Source organism: Empidonax traillii, unplaced genomic scaffold (genome assembly GCF_003031625.1).
Source record: "Empidonax traillii isolate 1590-97213 ecotype Southwest subspecies unplaced genomic scaffold, ASM303162v1 scaffold30:size3273891, whole genome shotgun sequence".
NCBI classification, from domain to species: domain Eukaryota; kingdom Metazoa; phylum Chordata; class Aves; order Passeriformes; family Tyrannidae; genus Empidonax; species Empidonax traillii.
In genome coordinates this window covers 1,531,701-1,546,129 of record NW_020955223.1, presented here as the reverse complement: position 1 = coordinate 1,546,129, position 14,429 = coordinate 1,531,701, and the positions used below count along the sequence as shown (strand labels likewise).

General features: G+C 36.5%; 1 protein-coding gene across 4 annotated transcripts in view; it reads right to left on the bottom strand.

The window, feature by feature from the left end:
- UMAD1 (UBAP1-MVB12-associated (UMA) domain containing 1) overlaps positions 1–14,429 on the bottom strand; it is a 77,374-nt gene that overhangs the window by 59,567 nt on the left and 3,378 nt on the right. For all 4 annotated transcript variants that reach the window (XM_027910946.1, XM_027910954.1, XM_027910961.1 and 1 more), the window contains one exon: positions 10,282–10,406. In XM_027910946.1, the coding sequence (XP_027766747.1) occupies positions 10,282–10,363 (82 nt within the window). In that variant the 5' untranslated portion in view covers positions 10,364–10,406. The remainder of the gene's footprint in view (positions 1–10,281; positions 10,407–14,429) is intronic.

Sequence of the window (14,429 nt, the reverse complement as noted above, 5' to 3'; positions counted from 1 at the left end):
ATTTCAGAAATGCTTAATTCTACTTCTTGGTTCACTCTTTGCTATTTTTAAAAAACATAGTGCATGAGTTGGAAAATACTACTTGTTCTTTCCTGAGTCTCGTCTCTGGTTCACTCTGTGGCAAAGTAGAAGTAAATTTTCAGAAGAGCTGGTATAGCCAACTGAAGTTTATATTCAGCTGGATGAATCTAATGAAAGCTCTTTGTGCATCTCTTTATAACAATGTTGACATAACTTGTGGGGTAGTAAAAAAAAACAGTTTCAGCAAAAAAAAAAAACCCTCCCCACAATTTTGCCTCTTAATGAAGGGTGCATTTGTATGTGTATTTAATATCCATGTTTTAAAGATAATATTGGCTGCTTTCTGCTACAATAGCTTTTCTAATGCTTTTGTAAATCAAACCTTCTGTAGTCATAGTCCTGCCCTTCTGCAAAACCTAAGGATGAAATAATTCATAAGAAATTATGTAGGCAAGTTCCCATTGAAAAATAAAATGGCAAAGAAATAGCCATAAAGTTCCATTCCTTCCCTCTTAAAAAATCTGAAATTTTATACAAGCTGAAAGAAGGGCAAAATTAATCTTGTGGGTTTTAAATTGCTATTCTCCCTTATTCACTCTAGAATAGGAAAACTGTGAGCTTCAACTCCTGAACAACTGCAGTACACTGCTGGTCCAGACAGCTCTCAGGGGAAAGAGATTTAGAATTCTATGGTCTAACAGCAAAAATATTTTTGTTTTGTTTTGTTCCAGGAAAGGTCTGAGACTTTGGATCATTTTAAAGAAGCTTGCTCAATTTAACTGGAAAAAATAGCATACTGCACATGTTTAATAGCAACTACATACTCCAAGACTTCATCTTTAATCTGGGAGTAATTGAAAGAGAAAAACAAACAAACAAACAAAAACCCACAAAAAACCCAACCAACCAAACCACCAAAACAAATGAGCCCCACCACCGACAACTTAATACTTCCAATTACGAGAGCCCTCTCTACAGTTTGTACTTGTATTCTTACAGACAAAATACCAAATCCATATTTACCTACTTCATATTCTCTTAACTTCACCAAGACACCCTGACAAAAACAATAAGAAAATGAAGAGACTATATACACCTGCTGAATGAATTTGAAGTCTCATATTTATCTTCACCACTGGGAAGAAGAAAGACAGAGAAACACACACACTATACCAATATTCCTGAGTGAAACCAACTTAAGCTTTTGAATGACTTTCCATCCATTGTAATTTTTGCCCTATACACAGTTTTTGTAGCAAACAACCATGTGTAAATTGAGGAAACAAATTAAACAGAATTGAGGATGGGATTACAGCTTGTGATGTCTATGGGTAACTGTACTAACAGCAAAGTGGTGTGTGCTAACAGATAAACAAAAAGCATGAATGATACAGCCCACTACTTCTAGGAGGTCTTTGCATTCTTTTTTATTTTTTACTATCACTTACATACAAGGACATCCCCATGAAAATAGAAATAGTACTAGAATCATTTACTAAAAGATACAAAAAGCATAAAGTGAAATCATCATGGTCACAAACCATGATTACTGTACAATATCGCTAGAAAGTCATGGTCAATGCTGTGAGCAAATGCTTCTTTTGGACTGAAGGAAGAGAGTTAATTTCAGAACTGAGTCCACACCACCCTCATTTGTGGGGGAAAAGCACGATGTAAGAGCTGAAGATCATTCAGCTGTGTGAGCAGGGATCAGAAAGCACGTTACATTTTTGGCAAGCTCCAAAGATGTGTTATGGCAGAAACAGATGACATAACACTGAAGGGCAAAACAAGAGACTGGATAAATCCCCTGTATCTCTTAATTTCTTTGTCCTTACTGAAAGGTGCTTAACTAATATATCAAGAAGGAGCAGCTAAAGAAAAACACATCTTTATGCACAAGGTGACAAGCCATCCTTCGTTTTATAAGGAAAAGCCTTACACTTATGTCACTATTTCACATTGAGGCCTATGACGTGACTGAATTGAAGCACTTGCGAAACATAAAACATAATCTCCTTAAGTTTCTTTATAATATCTAATTAAAAATAAGCAAGACAATGTATCTTTGCTAATTCTTCTTCTTCCACTGAAAAATGTATAAAAAATTTATTTGCTGGAGATGGGGAGGGGTGTGTGCAAAATCACTTCAACACAACATTTCCTTCAGAGAAAATTAACATTGACTAACATCTGTAGAAGTCCGAATGACTCCAACCAGATAGGTAGTGATTGCATGAACTAATGACTCGGGCTCTCTTTTCAAGGAATGATCATCTAAGTGTGCTGTAAATTGCTGAAAGAGGGACTTCAACCTGAATCTATCACTTGCCAGAATAGCAACTTGCACTCCTGTAACACATTTTTCACCTCTTCTGTTTCAGTTAGCTCTAGTTCTAAGTCCACCCTATATAGATAAATCAGACTTGGGCTAAAAATATGTTGTCACATTTCAAACCACTTTCTTTGCATCATAAAGAAAAAGGAACTTTAAATTCTAAATGAGACTTAATAACCAGCATATTCTGGGAAACAAAGTTTACAACCAGCACTTGAAAATCCATACTTTTATACCACATTTTGGTATTTTTCTTCACTTTTACAATAAGCAATAGGTATTTTCCTTTCTTGTATTTTAACTTCAAATTGTTTAAAGAATGCTATACAGACCAATAGACTATGGCACTGCTACTAGAAAGTGAACTTCTATGTATGGGAGCAAAACTGTCAGAACCCAGGTGCCAAAAATGATCACTCTGCCATAAGAAAGATTAAAGAATACTATATCAACTATGTAAATATATCGTTGCAGAATAGTCACATCCAAGAAATATGTTCATTTTTTTCTGAGAATAAATTTCTAGCAAAAAAAGGATTTTCTTACTGAAGCACATTCTACTTCCATCAGTATTTGCAAGACTTAAAATCAGTAGGACCAAACCTCTCAGGACCACTTTGGAGATCTGGATATGTAGAAAGTGACCATTATATATCAAGTCAGAAAGCAGTTAATATGAAAAACAGGAGTGCAACTCCAACCAATATTTTCTTAGAGGGCTGGCAGCAAACTGCCAGATGCATGTGTGACCTCAAAACAACCTTTTGCCAGATGCCTCTTTAACCTCTTACAATTACATCAACTTCTAAGAAGACTAGTACATTTTACCATTTTCTTCCTTTGGTTATGAATTAAGAAGATGTTCTTAATAGAGAGATTTAAAGTGTTCGGTGCTGTGCATTTTTGTCTCTTAAAGCCCCAAGCTCTCTAATACAGCAGCACATAATTCTTTTTTTTTTTTTATTTTTCCAGGATTAAAACTGCTGTACAACTTAAACAAGAAGTCTTCATCTTCTTTCTTTTCTCGTCCCATGAGTCCATGTTCAAAACCAGGTAACTTTTTTAAAAATTTGTGAGCTAAGGGCCAAGACAATATTCAGCCAAAGCAAACAATAAATCACTTTTAATACTATATATCATTTTTAAGTAAATAACCTTTTCTGTCATAAAAAGTATGGTATGCATCTTATGTTGCAATCAACACAAGCCAACACAACCATTTTTATTATTCAGATTAAAAAATGACCTGTATGCTAACATTTTGAGAAGAGCATTTCTGCAAATTTAAAAATAATCAAATTCATAGCATGGAAGCATCATGAATGTGTTCCAGTGGCTCAAGCCCCAGAAAGAAAGAAAGGGAAAAAAAAAAAAAAAAGAGAAATAAGTAGGTCATGTATACTAAAGTGCTAAATATACTAACATCTGATTTGTGGATGAGAGAACTGTTTTTAAAATCTAGAGTACAAGTAAATGAAGAAATGCACAGTCATTTGTCAACAAAAACATATTTTGATGAGGCATTAAAAAAAAGATTCCCTGTGCTGTACAGAATCCAAGAAAAAAAAAAAAAGTATTTCCTTTAAGAAATATACCTCTTTATACAGCAAAACAATGAATTTCAGTTGTTCTGTAACCCAGATCCTTTAATCTGCATAAGAGATGCTGAGTTCACTCAACCAAATCACTACTGGCTTTCAGAATACAATCAACACATGCTTTTCAACAGTATTAATATAGCATGAAGCTTGTGCTCCTAATTATTCATGTTTCTGCATTCTGTTTTTTCCCCCTGCTGTAAAATATGCAAATTTACTTCTTTGTGTTATTTAGGTCCCACATGGGCCTCAACAGATCTGTTTGGAAGGAATTACAAGCCAACATCTAGATACATGCTGTCAACATTTCAAGCTTCATTGTTTTTATTAGGTTGGAATGTCATTATAGATTTGATATTAGGCTTTAAAAAGCTTTTTATAAATCCGTTGAAAACCTACAGTCTAATCAAATGGTGTACTGATAATTACTACTACTGCACTTTTGTGTGTGAAGGGGGGAGAGCAAAGCCCTTCAAGCCCCGAATCCGAGGGAAATCCCCATCTAGCGGCACCGCTGAAAACCGCAGGTTGTTTTTGTGCGAAATTAGTCCCCAAGAGGATTAGTTTGACTTCATCACTGAATGAAGGGGAGACATTACCTCCTTATGCAACTAAGGATCAGTAACAGGAGGGGACTGTTTCTTCTGAATTCCTCCTCCTCCCTTTTCAATCAACTCTGGCTGTAAAATTCAATGCCCAAATGAGCTACTAACGATTTTTAAGTATAAAACCCATAAAGTGGCACTTCAGGAAACAGGTCACTTTAACTAGAGTAACTTCTTAGTGTGCATCAAAAGTGTTCACTTACAATGGCACAGGCTGATACATATAAAGTATTCTTTACACAAAAATATTAAAAGATATCCCCAAATCTCAGATTATTATAAAGTCAGTATTAAATATTTTAACCTCAAACGACATAATGAAATAGGAGCTTGATTATTTGAAAACTGCAAGGTTGGAAATAACTACACAAGCTCTTCCTGTTATATAAAAACCCCATAATGTAAGTCCATTGATGCAGAAAGTGAGAGGACATTGAGACACTGCTTTTTTTCCAACTGGCACAAAGCCTTGTGCATTTCTTTAATGTAATAGTATATTTTAAAACACTGCAGCAGTCCAACCTTCCATAATAGCACCACTAAACACTCCTTAAATATTAATGAAAAAACAATGTAGAGATTCACAGGGATCTACTACACATTACTACTGACTCCTAAAAAACAAACAGCAGCAGTAATGCTATGATTTTACAAACCTCTTAATGCATTTAATCTTTGAGGTGTGTATGCAGAGTGGAGAAACCAGAAAACCATTTGATTTGCTGTAATAAACTAGTACAGGGGTAATCCTTTGATTTGGGAGTCTCAGTATATTAAATTTCCCTTTCATAACAGACTCTGGAAAATTTATAAAATTGCACATTTCTCTCAGAAGCAAACCTTAAGAAGTTTAAAAAAAATATGTAGAGATCTATAGTACTAAGATCAATATGGAAACAGTAAGGATCTTATTGCCTTTTTACATGTTAGGTGACAGGAGGGGTGTCCCTTAATTCAAATATGCAATTTATCCAGTTCTTCTTTCCACAATATAAAGCACCCCAAAAACTACGGGCATACAGAATAAATTCATGGCAAAACAGAAACTGCAGGTTGGAGAGAAATGTATGTAAAATGCATGTAAAACATGTAAAATTGGTCTTTGGAAAAAGAGTCCAGATTGCCAGAACTAAAGGCTGACTTGGGTTGACCATTTTACTTTTTTGTATCTTCAGTACAAGACTTCCCATTTGTTAAGGATGTTCTTCTGCAATATAACTGCAGTTAACAAAGGGAAACATTCATCTGGATTTAAGACATACTTTTCACAGCCTCACAGATGAGTGAGGATGCTCCTGCCTATAGATGAGGATGATCCCATAAGAAGGAATTATAATACTGAATTAACTAAATACTATAGATACTGAATACATCAGAGGAAGGTTCGAGTACCTCATTTAAAATAAAGCCAAAGTTCAAATGCATTATATCTAAAAAAAGTGAAACAGAAAGCTGTCCTAAGCTCAAGGAAGAAAGAGAAGTTAAATATGTCTCAAAATCAGATTTGTCAGCATCTGCAACTGAGCTTTTCTCCAAAACATTTACTTCATTCCAATATATAATGTAAAAAGATCCCCTCGAGAAAACGAAACAAAACAAAACCCAATAACTCTTAAATCCGTGAAAGTGATTGGCCTTTAAAACACAAGCTACAAGAAAACAAAGCCTTGAACTCAGGCATGGTCAAAGGATCAGATCAAGAGCTCCTCAGAGAACTGTGTTCCGAGACTTGTGAGACAACCCAACCATCCTGGTTGTTGGGCCCCAAGTGCCCTGGGGGTCTCAGCAGCCCCTTCCCCAGCCCAGGCCCTTGGCTGTCTGTACCCACAGCCAGCACAGAACACAGCACAGCCTGAGCACCTCCAGCAGGGCCAGGCAAGGAGCTGTGGGAAAAGCCTCCATTCTTGGTCCTTGGCAAAGGCATCCTGCAGGGATGCCTGTGGACTTTGATGACCACAACCCTCTGACCGGACTTCCCAGCCTGGCCTCAGATCTGCATAATCCCTGCGGACTTGTCTGGCTATCACTGGACTCCAGGCTGACCCTGATCACTGTCACCAGGTGTGCTCTGTTGTCCTTGCTCAGGTAATGTGGGACTGCAGTGTCCTCAGTGCTCGACAGCTTCTGCCCTCTTGGCACCCTCGCTTGGCTGCAGGCTCACCTGCCTGCTGGAGCCATCAGCACTTACTGCTTCCCTCACTCTGGCTTGCTTCAAATTTTTCTGGAAAAGTAAACAAGACCCTGCACATCAGGATCTTAAACTAAACCTGAAAACAAAATTAACTTCTATCAGTATTTTCTAAGGAAGACATACATAACAGTTCTAAGTGATTTCAGTTATTTATTGAACTTTTTTATGATGAGGGTGATGAGACACTGGAACAGGCTGCCCAGAAAAGTCGTGTTCAAAGTCAGGCTGCACAGGGCCTTGAAGAACGTGGAGGCAGGCTGGACTAGGTGATCTTTAAAGGTCCTTTCCAACCCAAACCGTTCTATGATTCTATGATCTTTCCATTGCTTCAAGCAAAAACCACTCACCACCCACCCCTGTGGAACCATCAGCACCACGGGGATGTTTGCAGAGTTTCTGACCATCTTGCCAAACACACGTGGGAAGCAGCACTGCTGTCTCAGTTTTTCAGTTCCTGAACTTAGACTGCAATTTGGACTACCAGTCCTGTGGATCTTTGAGATTGATGGGAGATTTTTAGCATGTGCCAAACCCAAAAGCTAGCATTAAATACATATTTTTCTCTGTGGCTAGCAACAGTAAGAATGAATGGTAGGTTGAAATTTATATTACAAAAGCCACAAAACTTGAGAAATTCTTTAAGAAATACTACTCCCCAAGATGCCCAAACTAACTGAAAAATTACTTGTTTTCTTAATTCTGGCATTCAGAATGTTAACATAAAAACAATTTATGATGATCAGGAAAACCTCTGAAATATTTTTTCATATATCTCCACTTGATCAAAAACAACTGCATGTGTTTTGCCTATTTCATGAGCCTCTTTTCTGTTTCAGAATAATAGTTCTGCTTGTTACAGAACAAGCACCACTTTTACAGCTTCATGAAGAGATGAGATGACCAATAACCAGAAAATAAGTGAATTGGTAGTTAGACATAAAAATGCTTTAATCCCTGGTAGAAAATTATATTTTACATTTATTTGGTAGAGAGAGAATTATGAATGATTTTTTTCTTGACTCCCTCACATGCAATATTTGCCCCAAAAGCTAAAATTGAGAATTTCTTTCAGCTACTACACTGTAAAGTTGGTTTTGTTGCTTACGCTGTTTTTATGACTCATCTTTCTAGTCAGGTATTGAATTTCCAATTGCATTGATAGTTTACAAGTAAAAGTAGATTTAAAATATAGCACTATATAACAAGACATGGAGAAGTTATGATAAAAAAAAGAAAAAAACTGCAGATCTTCAGGATTTGACAGGGCAATGGCTCTGGTGGATCTTTCTCAGTAAAGCATTGAACTTACGTCCTTCTTTTTCAAATATCAAATTATGCAAAAAGATTAAAATAATTAAATATTGTTAGGTAAATCACACAATCATCTACATTTAATTTTGATGATCAGTAGTCTCACTACATTCATTAGAGAATAGACTTCATTCATGCTTGAATGAAAAAGGCATTTTATTCTTTCTTGATCAGTCCCATTTAAACTTGCAGTAAGACTCCTGGATGCTCTTATCAGCAGTGCATGATGTGAAGGATCTTGCAAGGGATTTGTCATAGACAAGCTCTCCTGACCACAACAGTGGGAATCAGAAGCAGGTGTCCCCTCAGGATATATTTTTCCTCTTCTTTCTCCAGGAAGAAGGCAAAGCACTTCCTCCCATGTCCACAGAATATCAGTGAACTAGGCTTCTTGCTCTTATATGTTAAAAAGGTTCATATAATTTCTTAAACGTAATGAAATACTGGGTTTAGGAACTGACTTAAAATGTAAGACATAAAATTCTCGCTCCCTTCAAGAGTGCTCACTGCCCACAGTAGTGTTCACAGTACTGGTCCTATAAATATCCTGCTGAGATGTGTTAAAGATATTTAGTGTTAGTATTCTGGAATATTTGACACCAAAGTTTGAAAAGGCTTCAGAACATTCCCTCTGAGTAATAAAGAAGTAACTAACAGAATAGCTAAGTGATGTGGTTTGGGTTTTTTTTTTCCCACTGACACCATTCGTAGACAAAAACGCCCCTTCTAGATAAGTATCTGCTTAAGTGCTGACCCACAATTCTGCAGGTACATCCATCTTGCAAGACAGTGATATGTTCCACTGATAAGCTTGATGGCAGCTCTTTTGCCCAGTAAAAGTTAGTCAGGATGAAACTTACAGTCTATTTGATTGCAGATTGCTAAATTAACTTCTGTCTGAAGTTAAAAATAATAATTAATAGAAAAAAATAAGAGAAGACTCAAGCAAAATTGATCATTCTTAAGTTTATATTAAACAGATTAATTTAATGTGAATTTTGTGAACAAAGTTTAAATAGTCACTGACAGCATTTCTGGAAAAAGGAATGAAGCTAAATTGAATACAGAATCAGAACCAGCAATTGTGGGACACAGAAACATTAGGGTGCAGAACTCTGCCTGTCACAGAAACTGAAATGCTAAAATGGTCTCAGGACTTTTGGGGGACAACAATGTGACTCCTTTCACCCTTACGTGATGCAAGTGTTGGAGTGACTTGATGTAGCCATCAAAACCAGTGCAGATGAACAAAATCTAGTACAAGCCATTAAGAATGACAACACAGTCACAGATATGAAAACAGAATTGTTTTAATGGAGACCTATTACAAAAAAATCTCGGTTCTCCTCAGGAAGAGTTCCAATTGTCTCTCATATTGTTGGACTTTGATAATCTAGAGGGTTTTGTAACTTGAAAATGCTCAAGAAGTAACACTTAAACAGAGAAACACTGTAAGATTCCTGACAAGAATAAGTCAGTAAATCAGAGCTGCGGAAGTTGAATATTGATGATGACAGATTCCCAAAGAGGAAAACATATTTTCAAAAGAGGAAAAAGAAAAGGATCAGTTTCAGCATGACAGCAATGAACTTTTTATTGCTTGAACCATCCTGCAAAACTGTGAAAGAGCTTGATCAAAGCTGCAAATTTAGTTAATTCACAGGAGACTACAGTTCAGATAAGTTTTTGAATAACAAGACAACTTTGAAAACTCTAAACTGCTTAATTTTTATCAAACTAAGAGTCAGATTCTGAGACAGAACATCTATATTTCCCATGACCAGAAATTCCCAGATTCTTGGCTTCCAGTATAGAAAGTCTGAGTGTAAAATGAAATGGAAGGAACCTGAAAAAAGCCAGTCCTTTAATAACTGCAGTAAGATACTCTCTTGCCACAACTCTAATCATAAAGCTGGAATCCTAAACTTTAACTTTTCTTGTTTTGTGAGGACATAAATTCTCCTTGCTCAGAGTATGAGAGGAAAATAGGAAACAACATTTTCAGTGCTCTTGAACATAGTTCAGATCTATGTAAATAAAACTTCAGCTGTTTAGTCCAAATGAGGAGACTAGGAAAATTAACTTCTTCAGGAAAAGTAAGAATACTGAACAGTTTTTATCACGGCTTCTCTTAACATTTCATTTGGTCTGAGCATCTCAGAGAAACTTTGACATTTTAAAGGAGAAAGAATCATTTTAGACAGAAGCACCACTTACCCACAATAACAAATCCATCTGCTTCTCTCTCTGGCACTGTAACCTTCTTTGATTCTTGACTTTTTCGGAAGAAGCTGAACATAGTCTCTTGGGGTTTTTTTTTTGTCTTCTATCTAAGATGCTACCTAAATGAAGACAAAATATGTTAAATAAATATAACAGAATTAATCATAAGAAGTTCATACCATTCCAAAGGCCACATACCTGATATATCAGCTTAATCTTTATTATCGGATTTGAAATATCAGGTATTTGTATGTCAGACAGATCACCTTGTTGATGTAGCAATTTACCAATAGGCAAGAAGAGAGTGAAGTAAAAAGGCTTTTCTATAAAATTATGAGTGGAATGGAATCATTAAAAAACCCCACAACTTTGACCTTACTAAAGGAAAATGGAAGAAGGAAACCCCCTTCAGCATTCATCCAGCATGTTTCCATATTTTCCTTCCATTTTTAATTGTTGTTACACAAACTTTCTCATCAGAGATAGTTCTAAAGCATCTGAAATTTTAAGCCCAAAACATGATATTGTAGAAAATGCAACTTTATAATGCAGGAATACTTGAATGAAGCAAATTGCACTAGATATTTTCAGTCTGTGCATCAATTAAAAAGAGCAACCACCCACCCCTACAATATTAGCATAGTAACTACTTTCATTTTCCTCACTTGCAGTCTTAAAGACAGCCTAACAGTTGTGTATATTAGATTACAGTTACCACTGATTCCCTAAAAAGAAATTGCAACAAAATAATTTTTTGCTAATTTTTTTCAACACTAATTAATTAAAAGAATCCTCCAAAGCAGCTAAGAGCTCCATTGCTAGAACAAAACAAGGAACACACTGGGATAAAAACACAGACTTGCAAAAGAAAATTCTAAGTATATCCTCTCTCTCAAGCCTGGAAGACTACATAGAAGTAATTCTGAGTAGCTTAAAAGTGACAAATTAATATTAAAAACCCATGAAGGTTGCGTGGAGGTGAGCTTGACTCCAGCCCCCGAGGGCTGAACTCAAACCCCTGGACAACAACAACTATGGAGCAGCCTGTGGTCTGGCTGAAACACATGATGTGCTCGACACAAAGAAGGAGTTTTAAATAAAGGCATGTGAAGATCTTTGCTACTAATATACCCATATAAAATGGGGAAAAGTGGAACAATGTCATTTCAGCTTTCAAGTAGAGTTTGAGGAGCAGAATCCTGATTTATTTTGCAGACATCAACATGCTAAGGAGAAGGTACTGACAAACGAATAGCAACATCTAATATACACCTCCAACAGTGGGAAGGAGTCCAAGGAAAAGAATTAAAGAGGCATACAATGTCAAGTTTCAGTAACATAATTTCACACTAAATGTAACAAAGAAGAATCTTTAGAAGGTGGGAAAGAGAGAAAAGTGCTACTGTGAAGTGTGTGGATTTTTAAAAAAATAAATAAAAGAAAGAACGATAAAAATCCTGGATTAATTATTTGCTTGAATTCTTCACTCCCCACCCAAATATTCATGGTACCATAAATAAGACTTTTTTTGCCCTAGCCAGTGACCTGTAGCAATTAACTGCACAATCAGCACATTTAAACTACCTCAAACTCTGCTGTTTCAATCAATGGCAAATACTTCCATACTCTATAAAGTCCTATATGAAGTGTAAGCACTGGCTTTCAGGAGCAGTGTATAAATAGATCATGGTAAAAGCAGCAACAATTCAGACTGTGGCCTGATACCTGAGACTTGCAGGCTGAATACCCCACAGCCTGGCCAGCAACTGCTTGCTTATGCTGACACAGTGCAGTGTCTAGCAACCAAATGAACTACGCTGATGTACATAAGAACAGAACAAACCATTCTGTGATCCAATCCCAGGTATACAGTAATTTTTTTAAAAAATGTTACTTCACTTCATTCCCTTTTGCTTGTTTTCCTACCTCAGCAAGTAAAATACTGATATTTCCAGTTCCATGGAGATTACAAAGTAGAAACTCCTAATTATCTCATTTATTCCTTACCTTCCCCCACACCCAGGCTCAACACATGGCGCCAGCAGCATATTCCTTTTTCAGCCCTCAGGGAATAAGTCTTCTCCTGCTACCAATTAGGGTTGTCAGTCCCATAGCTCAAGTGGTAAAAACCTGAGCTGTAATGCTCAAGAGTCAGGTTTCTGCTCCAATGATGTATGAAGGAGAGGCACTTGTGGAACAGTTTAAAATGCAATTTTACCTTCATTCTAAGTATTCAACAACAAGAAGTAAAATCAACTAGATGTGTAAAATCTTACAGATAGCTTTGGTAATGGCTCAGATTCCAGCGAGCCACTACAGGTGCCAGAGCTGCAGTTGCTCCAATCACCTTTTTATTCTCTTTTGAGATCTGGATTAGTGTACAGTGTTCAGCTCTGCCACATAATGTCCCCCTTCCCTTCTTTCTTGCACAAAGAAAAGCATCTTAATCAGTATATACATGGCACAAAAGACTTGTATAGGGAACCGTGCACTTGCAGTCTTTTAAATCCTGCATACTTAGCTTACCCAAACTTCACTGCTCAAAAGACAATACCCATTTAAATTCTCAGTAAATTAGCAATCAGAACAATTTGATCTAACCAAATTAACGTTACAAGCACTTTCACATACTAGATTTTATCCTTTCATTTACAGGAGACAGACTGAGTATCCCAATTTTTTCTGAACCCCATTAAATTCACCTTATATGTGAGAGTTGATCTTTACTTTGTAATTTTCAGTTTCTGAAGTAGCTTTAACTTAATTCCACTGCCATCAGTATTTGTCTAACAAAAAACAAAACAAAACAAAACACCAAACCAAATGAAAACCAAAACCCACACATACTTTTGCCTGAAGCAGAAAACCAAACAAAGCTAACAAAAGTACTCCCTAAGCTCAGGCCTCAAGTCCTTACGCTGTTAAAACCACTGGCCCAGCACTAAGAAAATGGCACATGTTGTATTTTGTGATTGTGAATGTGGGGAGGAGGTACTGAATCCACATATTAAAAAGACTAACGTGAAGCTGTTTCTTTCTCGAGGTGTTCACCTCTTAAAAACAAAAGTTGTGCTTGTAGATCTCAGGTCTGTGTAACGCATGTGGAGGAAAGAGCTCATCAACTACCCCTTCCAGCATTTCAGCAGCTTCACTGTACACAATATTAAGCATTACAAATAAACTAAATAACAAAGAATTACTAACAAAATAGAAGGGGGGCCCAGAAACAAAAATTAGAGCTGCATATGGTACAGTGTAGGTAAAGGAAAAGCTGTGGACAAGCAATGCTAAGACATTTGCCATATTTGCTCTTTTAAGAATTTTATCAACTGTGGTACTTCAGAAGTAAACATAAATCTCTCCAGCAACAGGAAATGCAACCACTAAATATCTTGAATCACATGTTAAAACAGAACAAAGCCCCTGTCCAACAAAGAAACACAGAGCTGAATGGAAACACTCGTGCTCTTGAAGATAAGAACACAGTTTAAGCGCTTGCAGAATCAGACTGGAGTTTTACTACTTGTAGATAAGATGAGATTTCACGTAATGAAAGCTCAAAACTACCAGTTTCCATACAAGTTTCATTTCAGAGTAAAAATTAAATTTGAAGTCTGAGGACCTGGATGCATGGTCACACAGACTTGGGGGAAAAAAAGCACTTAGTTGCAGAGCGTTTTTAAAAGCTGTCAGCACAAAATCACAGAAAATACACCCACCATTCAGAGATAGTACTACATTCCTGCAGTCATTTCTCCTATATAGCATAGCACTTTTCCCTTCCAGATGGGATTAATCTTATTTCTATAGGAGACCTGAAATTGAATTCACTGCCTAAAGATAAAAATCTCCCTTGGTAGGAATATATTATTCCCTTCTACTCATGTTTCCCCCTCACAGAAAAAAAAAAAAAAAAAAAAAAAAAAAAAAAAAAAAAAAAAAAAAAAAAAAAAAAAAAAAAAAAAAAGTGAACACAATCACTGATAGCTAAGAATAATGCTTTTGGCTTCAGTCATTAGCAAGTAATAAGCTGTGAACTATCGCAATTCTGTGAGGCGGCAAAAAATATTTTGTCTTTCTGTGAGGCTCTGAGAACATACGTGGCACTGGACAAAGATGAGTTACAGACTTGCCAGACTTGC